At 63.8% G+C, this 9,853-nt stretch overlaps 4 protein-coding genes across 4 annotated transcripts; 3 read left to right on the forward strand and 1 right to left on the reverse strand.

Moving 5' to 3' along the window:
- Nucleotides 1-505: 505 nt before the first annotated feature.
- Nucleotides 506-1,068, forward strand: MNEG_10280 (hypothetical protein; the record flags this gene model as incomplete). The annotated part of the gene is made up of 2 exons (XM_014041245.1): nucleotides 506-617; nucleotides 977-1,068. 2 exons carry the CDS (start codon nucleotides 506-508, stop codon nucleotides 1,066-1,068), a joined length of 204 nt encoding a protein of 67 aa, XP_013896699.1.
- A 1,675-nt stretch (nucleotides 1,069-2,743) lies between these two features.
- MNEG_10281 (hypothetical protein) lies at nucleotides 2,744-4,509 on the forward strand (the record flags this gene model as incomplete). Its single annotated transcript, XM_014041246.1, has 6 exons — nucleotides 2,744-2,886; nucleotides 3,058-3,238; nucleotides 3,425-3,450; nucleotides 3,669-3,768; nucleotides 4,046-4,167; nucleotides 4,443-4,509. The coding sequence occupies 6 exons, from the start codon at nucleotides 2,744-2,746 to the stop codon at nucleotides 4,507-4,509; spliced, it is 639 nt and encodes a 212-aa protein (XP_013896700.1).
- A 620-nt stretch (nucleotides 4,510-5,129) lies between these two features.
- MNEG_10282 (hypothetical protein) lies at nucleotides 5,130-6,280 on the reverse strand (the record flags this gene model as incomplete). The annotated part of the gene is made up of 3 exons (XM_014041247.1): nucleotides 5,130-5,135; nucleotides 5,343-5,775; nucleotides 5,961-6,280. The coding sequence occupies 3 exons, from the start codon at nucleotides 6,278-6,280 to the stop codon at nucleotides 5,130-5,132; spliced, it is 759 nt and encodes a 252-aa protein (XP_013896701.1).
- Nucleotides 6,281-6,960: 680 nt separating this feature from the next.
- On the forward strand, nucleotides 6,961-9,521 carry MNEG_10283 (hypothetical protein; the record flags this gene model as incomplete). The annotated part of the gene is made up of 6 exons (XM_014041248.1): nucleotides 6,961-7,563; nucleotides 7,917-7,998; nucleotides 8,249-8,339; nucleotides 8,609-8,792; nucleotides 9,111-9,167; nucleotides 9,436-9,521. Coding segments are annotated over 6 exons (1,103 nt in total), but the record flags the coding sequence as incomplete, so codon positions are not given.
- Nucleotides 9,522-9,853: the final 332 nt, after the last annotated feature.

A 9,853-nucleotide genomic window follows, 5' to 3' on the forward strand; every position in this document is an offset into this window, starting at 1 on the left:
GGTGGGGGGCTTTGCCAGACGGGGGGAAATGGGGCGCGGCTGCGGCACAGGCGTAGGAAGGTGACGAGCGGGCTGGGTCGCGGCACGCGCGCCCGGGCACAGCTGGCAGCTGGGGCTGTGCTTGGCACTATTCCTTTGTGTGGGCCCTGCATCCCTGGCCCTGTCAAAATTGTTTTCCACGGCACGCTGGCGGCCCCGTGACACCTCAGCCGCGCATTTGTCACACCACAATTTTGAGACCCCCCCAAAATGTGTCGCACTCCGGACCCAACCCCTGTTTTTGTGCCCTCCCCTTATCGTGCCCCTGCTCAACACCTCGATTTGCCCCAACCTTTGTCACCAACAGGCACCCATCCCTCACGCCCGTCCCCACCCCTCACCGCCCTCTCCCCCTCCCCCAAACCCACAAACGCACACATCAACACTCAAACGCCCGACCCCCAACACACACACCTCCACACCCCCATCCCCCACCCCCCCCCCACCCCCAGGTGACATCACCGACATGAAGGCCCTGGGGGTGTGGGAGCCCCTGGCCGTGAAGGAGCAGACCATCAAGACCGCCGTGGAGAGCGCCACAATGCTGCTGCGCATCGACGACATCGTCAGCGGGATAGGTGGGGGGGCGGAGCGCGGGACAACAGGAGTCGTGGGCACGTGCGTGCCTGTGCACGGCATGTGTGGCAGCCGCGAGGGCGTGCGCGCGGGTGCAGCTGCGCATGGGTGTTTGTTTTGTTGGGGTGGGGTGGGTGGCAACAGGGGGCCATCAAGTACGTGTGCAGAGAGTTGAGGAGGGTCTGGTGTCGGAGAGGCGGTGCCGCGACAGGTTTATGACTCGTTTGCAGGATTGTGATCGGGAGGGGGCAAAAGGTGAGCACCAGCTGGTGCAGTCCTGTCCTCTCCCGCCCGTATGCGCGGGCGGCCCACCGCCCCGGCCTGCCGCGCTCCCGATCACCCTCCCTCCCACCCCCCACAGCCAAGAAGGGCGCGCCGGGCGGCGGCGGCGGCGGCGGCGCGCAGGTGGACGACGGCGGCGACGTGGACCCCGAGGCGATGCTGCCAGAGTGACCTGGGGGCTGCTGAGCTGGCGGCGGCGGTGGTGATTGCCCTGGCCGTGGTCGGTCGTTTGGCCACTCACGAGCCTGACGTGGCTGCTGCGCTGCATGGACGGCTGCGGGTGCGGGTGCGGGTGCGGCGCCGAGAGGCACTGGTGGCGCGCCAGGGCAACCGAATGGCCGAGCCGTGCTGCGCGTTGGTGGGCCCTCAGGCTGCCCCTGAGCGTCCCCTGCAGCACCCTCTTGGTAACACGGGCCGTTCCTTTACAGATGCATGACGTAGCGCCAGCAGCCAGCAGCAACCTCCGAGAGTTGTCGCCCTGAGTCGTGGGGGCGGCCACCCCGTTGCCCAGCCCGGCAGCCACACACAGGAGAACAACAGTGAGGTGTTGCCATGGGCGCCAGGAAGGGCGCCCGTGCCTCTTGCGCAGGGGTGCCAGGGAGGCCCCCCTCCGGACAAGCGGCAACTGTGCCCAGCAAATAACCTCATCGCGATAGCTGATGATTGCTGGTGCACTGGACCCAACCATGACGCAAGCGGGGCATTGACACAGTGCTGTGCCACCCGCAAGCAGATGAAACAGGTCTTTCGGTGCCGCTGCTGCGCCTGCACGCGATCACGGCGAGGCATGGACTGGCAAGAATTGGGGCTGCTGGACGGCGAGGCACAAAAGTGCGGTGAAAATTATAACTACACGGGGCAACATCATTGACGGACTGTATCCAAAGTAAATCCCTCGACCGCGGATTTCCCACCAAGTAGGTCGACCCGCCGGCACTTGTCCAACCACCACAATTGATGGTGGGGATTTGGCTTGGGGAGGCGGTGCCAGATGAGCCCGAGCCGCTTCACCAATAAGCGTTCAGGTGCTTGCAGCGACAACCGAATGCTGCCGCCGAGGAGCTCGGTCCAGTTCCCAGCAATGACGGCGCTGTCAGCCGACTCGACGGGCAGGTCGGTCGCGACCCCATACCTTGACGGAAATTCTTTGACCGCGTCAGCGCTGTTGGCTGACAGGAACGTGCGCCCCTGCACCAGACCTGCGGGCCGCGTGACAGGCGCCCAGCACAGGGCGTCGGCGCAAGCGCGGCTGCCCAGCGCCCTTTGCTCTCCTCTCTGATACTGATACAGCACGACGCGCTTGCGCAGGTACCGAGCCGCGGGTTGACGGCGTCCGTCTTCTTGACCAAGGGGCTCAGATCGATCGCTGAAAGTTGAGCGGGGTGATGCTGGCGTTGACCGACGTGATGGCCACGACGTCCTCCGCCCCCGCAGATGCGAGGGCCTGCACCGTCGTGTTGACCGAGGCAATCGCTGCCATTTGCGTGTTTGCTGGGGCAATCCCCACGCCTTTGTTTTTCGGCATCTGCTGTGGTGACGGACTCAACATTGGCAGCAATTGCTCGCCTCCTGCAGCAGCGTTGACCGCCAGCTCGTAGAGCGTCATCTGCGGCTGACTGCAGCTCACGCTTATTGAAATCATTGCTTTCGCTTTTTGCGCCATCAAGCGCGCATGCTCTCGCCGTTGATTGTTTCATAGCGATCTCCGCGATCTCTGGGTACTGTGGCTTCGCCAATATACAATTGTAACCCACTAATGCATGTTTCACGCCTTCAGGCAGGCCAAGCGCGCGCATGTGTCCTGCGCGGGCCCCTGAGCTCTGCGCCACGACGAGTTGTGGCGCACATGAGCCGGGCGTCGCCCCCTGCAACCGAGGCGGACGTTGCAGCGGCCGAGTCGCCCGTGCGCCGCGGCAGCGGCCCTGCCAATCCAGTGACGGTTGGACTTGTCAACCTCATTACAGAGGCGCTTCGTGTGCTGGGCGTCGGGTGCGACATTGAGTGTTTGCGTCTTGCCGCTTCCCCAAGCTCTGGCTGTGTGCATTGGGGGCGGCGATCTTGCAACACAAACGATGCGAGCCATGGGCACTTTCTAGCCATATACCCCCTGGCACCTGCCACCGTCATCTGATGCACGCGAATCAATTCATCGCCCGGCAGGCAGCAGCGGTACGAACGCGTCCGGGAGCAGCAGTCCCTAGAGCCGCCATTGTCACCCGGTGACGTGGACGGCGTCGTGCGCCGCATAACTGCCGACTTTGGCAACGGCTACTTCGTCACCGGCGTCATCGACAGCGCGGTGTATGACGAGCAGTGCACGTTCGTGGACCCCACCATCTCGGTGCGCCTCAGCGCAGGTCTTCGAACTCGCAGGCTTTCCTGCAGCGGCCGGCCGCTGGTGCTGCAGCCCCGGCTGGTGCGCAAGGAGGTCACACTTATACATGTTCAACACGAAAATTAACTGCCATTGTCGTTGCCCATCCACTTCCCGCTCATGCGTTACATACCTGCTGCTTATCACCCGCAGTTTTCTGGCCTTGACCTGTGGAAGCGGTGAGCCCGGCCAACCATCAGCCGGCACCTAGCTGGCCCAGCAGCAAGTGCCCCGCCGCCTTGACCACAAGCCCACAGAACATGCGCCACAGACAGCTCATGCTGCATAACAAACCTGGTGCAGCCTGCCCCGGCCGGCTGGGGCGTCGACGGGCCCCGCGCGGCGCGCCGAGCTCATTCGCGTGTCTCGGCCGCCCCCCTCCCTCAACCCTGGGCAGCAACCTGGCCCTGCTGACGCCCTTCCTGCTGAGCCCAAAGCTGGACCTGCTGACGATGCGGCGCATGGGGGCCAACGCAAACGGCATGCAGGAGCTGGAGGTGCGGGGTCGGCGTGGGGCATCTCTGGGGGTTGCCAGCGCGCACTGGATACGCGGGGTGTAGCGAGGATGTATGCGGCCTTTGCAATGCCCGTTCTGTGGTGCTTGGCAGCCTGGGTGGCAGCTTTTGCATGAGGGAGCCAGCTGCTTGGCAGCCAGGACGTCACCTGCAAGCCGGATGCCTGCGGCATGCCACGTGAGTGCAGGGGCGACCGCGCTCACCTCCACCTTGACTTCCCGCACCCTCCTCGCGGCGCTTGGCTGCCCCCACCCTGCAGGCCACGTGGGCGCTGGCCACCTGGCTGCGCCTGCCGTGGCTGCCGCTGGTCTCCATTGAGGGGTCCACGCGGTTCACGCTCAACGCAGACGCCAACAGGGTCGTGAGGCACGTGGAGAGCTGGTGCGCACCCCGACCCCCCCCCCCCATTTCACCCCGCATGGCACTCTCACACACACCTGTCATCACACCACCCTCCCATCCATCGCCTCGACACTCATCAATGCTCCATTTTCAATGGGTGCCTTTAATACCAATGGCCTGCAGCCTATCGACACAAGGGCCCAGCAAGTACACCAGGCAGCACTGCACCGCCTCGCTGGACCTGCGCGTCATGGTTGCATTCCACAGTGTGTTGACTGTGCTATCACCACCTGCGCCCCGCGCCATCCCGCCAGGAACGTGACGGCCGGGGAGGCGCTGCTGCAGCTGTTCAAGGCCACCCCCGGCCCACCTGCACCCTGAGCAAGCTGCGCAGTAATGTCCATTCCCCATTTAAATTTGTATGTTTCTTCTTCCATTTTTGTATGCCAGTGATTTGTGTTGTTGTGCTTGCATATGCAGTGTTTGGTGGTGTGTAGTCTGAAAGGGTGTTGCTGCTGTCCTGCGTGCAGTGCTGCCTTCGCCAAGCGGCGCACTGTTGCTGGCGCCCTTCATGTTGCTGCGACCTGTGCTGTCAATGGGCGCAGCACAGCACATTTCCGCAAGGCTCACAGTTCTGGGCGGTTTGTGTGCTTTTACTACCCACATAACTAAACTTGTGGCACGCATGCATTCGTGCTGGGATAGAAGCAGTGGCCCACAAGCCACATGCACGCACACCGTCAGCTTTCAGCTGTCGTGCCGGAACGCTGTGTCTCTGGTGCCCGCATGCAGCGCCGCCTTGGGTGTGCCGTTGCTGCTGCCCTGTATGACCATGATCGGTGTTGGAATAAACGAGCAGACATGGAGCAGCTGCATCCACCTTAGCAAGCCTCGTGCAGCCAGGGAAGAAGTGAGGAATTGATGAAACTATGCAGAGGGGCTACGAAACTGTCGTGCACAAGCAGCTACCCAAATTCAGTGTAGTTGTACAGCACAAAACATTACTCCTGAGGCAAAAGCGCACACAACCAGGTTGCCCTACCACAGCGTCAACACACCATCCAACAAGTGTGCAGCAAAGCAGCTGTTCACTCGCCGCAGTTTCACTTGCTGTCGGCCTCTCCAGCTCGACCACGCGCAGTTTCTGCGATGCTGACGGCCTCGCCAAGGCGGTCAGCAGATGCTGGGACGCTCCGCCGCTGCTCGTCCCCCACCTCCCCCGCTGCCGCCTGCCCGTCGGTGCTAGTGCCACCACGCTCCTCACCCACATCCTCCCCAGCAACAGCGTCCAGGCCCGGCCTGCTGGCGCCCGCAACGCCGCCTGCACGAAGCTCGTCGCCCTCTGAGACTGCAGGCAACACCAGGCCCGCCGCCACGCCAGAGCCTGCATCCTCGCCGCTGCCGCTGCTGCCGGCGAGGCCACTGCCAAAGCCGCTGCCGTCGCCGCTGCCGCTGTTGGGGCCGCCGGCGCTGCCACCGGAGCCGCCGCCGCTGCCGCCGCTGCTGCTGCTGTTGAGGCCGCTGCCGTCGCTGCCGCCGCTGCCGCCGCCGCCCATCCAGACGGCCGTGCCGGCAGCCAATAGTTCTCGTGCGCCGCCCTCCAACCCAGCAAACTGCGTTTCAACCGCCGCCAGCTGCTCCGCCAGACTGAGGGCGCGGGGTGGGGTGGAGGTGGCAAAGCTTGAGCGCAGCAAGGACAGGGCAGGTGACGTTGGACCACGTGCCGCCAAGATCGCCACCAGCGGATTACAGGCACAAGCTTGCAGCTCGACTCCCAGTGCCACGTTCAAGGGCACAGCTGAATCACCCTCCCCATGCCATAGCGCGCCCACCTGTCTATGTGGTATGCGATTTCCAGGTCCGTCTGCGGCACCGCCACCGCCATCGCTGCCGCGGGCCCTTGAGGCTGCGCGTCGCGCAGCGCACCCCGGTGTCCTACGGCGCCCACGGCCGCTGCCGACTGGCGTTGCATCGCGGCGCCCAGCTGCGCCAGCAGGCCGCGGGCCTCGTCGTCAGTGCCGCCCTGCGCTGCCTCCAGGTCCTGGAGCGTTGATGACAAGAACTGCATCAGCGCGCCGCCATCCAGGTCGGGCAACGGCGCTGCAGCGGCAGAGATGGGACCATCATCATCATCCAAGGGTGAGGAAGTCATATTACAAGTCCGCCTTTCGTGGTACTGTCGTGCTGGAGGGTTTGAGAGCACGTCAGAACGCGCTTCCAGATCGCTGGTCCGGGGCTCTCACGCTTATCCAGACAGCACAACTTGGTTAAATGTAAGTATGCCGAAATTTGATCAGGTGTGGGCAGTCCTGGCTTGCGCAAGCAACGGTGTCACCCACGCAGTGACACCGTTGCAGCTGCTGGTCCGTGCCGTACCTCATACATCAAAGAGTAAAGTACATAACATGGATTTGGATCTGTTTGTTTGGTTGAAATCAAGCTTGCTCTACTGTGCAAGTTCCGGCCCAGCCCAACTATCATGTCTTCACGGCACACATTCGCGACCAGCGACGACCAGGAGGAGGAGATGATGCGGCTGGCGTTAGCTTTGAGTGCCAACGAGGCGCATGGGCGGTCAGGTGGTGAGCCGTTGCAGACCGTCGCATCGAGGCGTGTTGATGCGGACCGCATGGGCGCCAGCTGCTGCCACCTGCTCGCTTCGCATGGAAGGCCAGCGACGCTGATGGTGCCGAGCTGCGTTTACTCATGGACTCCCGCCCTACTGCAGGATACGCTCAACATGGAGCCACGCCGCAGCCGCAGCTGCAGCCCCCGCCTCCGCACCTCCCCTATGGCCCGCACCAGAACCAAGCGCCCGCAGCTCCGCCCCAGATGCAACAGACACCACAGCAACAGCAACAACAGCAGCAGCAGCAGCAGCAGCAGCAGCAGCAGCAAAGGGAGAAGCCTGGTGTGATGGGCGGCCTGCTCCGCGCGCTGCGCAGCGGGATCTCGTCTGGCGCGGATGCGCTCGCCCTGCCCCGCTGCGCCGGCTGCGGCGCCGCCGCCTTTGGCGAGCCGATGTTGGTCGCCGGCGGTCTTACCTATCACGCCGCCTGTTTCCGATGCGCGGCCTGCGGCCGGCCCATCGCGGCCGGCGGCGTGATGCAGTACAGCACCGAGCGCGAGACGGGCGCCGCGTTCCACCCGTCCTGCTACCGCGAGCGCTTCGACCCGCGGTGCTGCGTCTGCCGCGGCCTGGTGCCCCAGTTGGAGGCCGGCCGCATCTCATACAGCTACCACCCCTTTTGGAAGGACTTGAAATGGTGCCCCGCCCACAACACTGACGGCACGCCGTCCTGCTTCAGCTGCAACAGGCTGGAGCCGCGCGGGGACGAGTGGGTGGTGCTGCGGGACAGGCAGCGGCGCGTGTGCCTGGACTGCCTGGGCACCATTGTTGTGGACACCCCAGACGTTCAGCCGCTGTACCGCGAGGTGCGGCGGCTGCCCCAGAGTTGGCTCGGGGGCGGGCACGGAAACGTGCTTTGTGAGCCGCCTGCGCTGCTCGTGTTGCCGTACTGCTGCATGCGCCAACAACCGACTAGGGGGCTTGCTTAGCCCAAGCCGCCATTGCACGGACACACTGCCATCCAGCGCTTGGCCGCGCTCATCACAATTCATGGCGGCTGTGTCAGTCCTCCTGCCGGCATGGCGCGTGCCCTGGCAGTTGCATCAGCACGACCCTGCGGGAGGGCCTGCATACGTCTCCGTGTGTGTTGAGCGTGCAGTTTGCACACACCCACACCCCCCCCACACACACACGAAACCATACACGCACAACCACACAGGTTGTGGATTTCTTCAGGGTTCAGGGCATGGCCCTGCCCTACGCGCCGCAGCTGCTGCTCGTCGAGTCTGGCGTGCTGGAAGGTGCGTTTTGGTTGGCGTGCGCGGGACCAGCTGTGGGTTGCGCAGGCATCACGGGTGCGGCCGATGTCAACCTTTGATGCTGGCTGGACTATGCTCACGGCAACACAGTCTTCAAGCTGCGCTGCGAGCTGCTCCTGGAATGTCCCAGGGGCTTGCTTTCCAACAGCCACCTCAAAACCCAACCACGTGCAACTTGCAATGCGTGTGTTCGTGTTCAATCACGCCATGCGTGCTGGACCCTCCCCTGCAGACCATGCGACGCGCGAAATGGGCCGGCCCCCGGGGCTGGAGGGCGCCCCTTTGTTCCACATCCTCGGTCTCTGCCTCGCCACAGTGTACACGTGAGGCGCCGCAGCTGCACGCCGCGACTCCCCATGGTTGCCTTGGCACCATCTGTTATCCATTTGCCGGGCGCTGGCAGCCTGGCAGCATGCGCGATCACAGCGTTCACGCACGTGCCGTTTGTGCTGGCTACACAACTCATGTGCACCCATTATCGTCTTTTCGCTTTGCACAAACGTACACACACACACATACACACACACATACACACACGTACACACGCATGCAAAAACACACACTCTCACAACGCCACCTCAATCTTCCCCAGGTCAATCCCCGCAGTCATGCGCATCGGCCAGGGCCTGGGTGTCAGCAGCGTCGCGACAGCCCTGGGCTCCGCCCTGCCGCGCGGCGCGACGCAGCGCGTGAGCGTGCAGGGGCTGCTGGTGCTTTATGGCCTGCCGCGGCTGCTGTGCGGCAGCATCATCGCGCACGAGCTCACGCACGCCTGGGTGAGCGGCAGCACGGGCGGCTTTCGTGGGGGGTGGGCGCTTTTCATATGCATCAGCTGGCTGACGGGAAGGGCTGTGTTGTGCTGGGGCTCGCATGTGGAGTCTCGTTGCTTGAGGTCCAGCAGCAGAATCAGGACAAACCCGAAGCCACACCAAGCTGCCGGTGGCTCTGTGCAATCGGCAGGTGCGGGCCTGTCGGCGGCCCCACAGAACATCGTCCAGCTTCTGCTGCGACATCTCGTCAAATTGCATGTGCTAAAGTGCGATGTACTATCCTCTCCTCTGCTGGCCCACCTTTCATTGCCCTTCCCCCGTCAGATCAAGATGCAGGGGGCGGTGGGCATCGACCCCCACATTGAGGAGGGCCTCTGCCAGGTCAGCATGCAGCTCAGGCATTCATGCTGCTGCTCATTGGGCTTGGGCGATTGCTCCACTGGATCGCTGGGACTACTTGTTGTGGCCAGAATGAACAAAGTGCTTGCTGCTGCCATGCAGCGCCTGGACGTCACTTTCTGCCAGAGGCTCATGCACGCCTTGGGAGGTTGTGGTGTATTGGTTTCAAACCCTGGTGCGGCCACCTGCCCGATCCCACCGATCTCATCAACAGCCCCTTGGAAATGCCTGCGCAAACCCCTGCCCCCAGCTGCTGGCCTACCTATGGCTGGAGTCCCAGGACCACAACGCCAGGCGGGCCGGCCCCGACCAGGAGCGCCTCGCAGCCTATCTCACGTGAGGACCCGCCCCTCATGCACAAAAGACGCCAACACGTTGTCATTCTTCCTGGTGCATTCTGCGCTCCTGTGCCCGTGTCCCTCCGATTCTCGGTTTGTCCAGGCCACTCCCTTCGGGTGGCAACGCCTGCGCCGCTGCGCTTCCAGCTCCCATCGCTTCCGCCTCACCCATCCTCAGCGCACATGCAACGCCCACAATCCACTTCGCCGTTGCCACCCGCCTCCTGACCCCCAGCCACAAGATTCGCACCGACACGTCCCCCGTCTACGGCGACGGCTTCAGGCGCGCCCTGGAGCTGTACCAGGTGGGGCGGGGGAGCGGGGCAGGGG

This window comes from Monoraphidium neglectum (genome assembly GCF_000611645.1).
Source record: "Monoraphidium neglectum strain SAG 48.87 unplaced genomic scaffold scaffold02254, whole genome shotgun sequence".
Lineage (NCBI taxonomy): Eukaryota > Viridiplantae > Chlorophyta > Chlorophyceae > Sphaeropleales > Selenastraceae > Monoraphidium > Monoraphidium neglectum.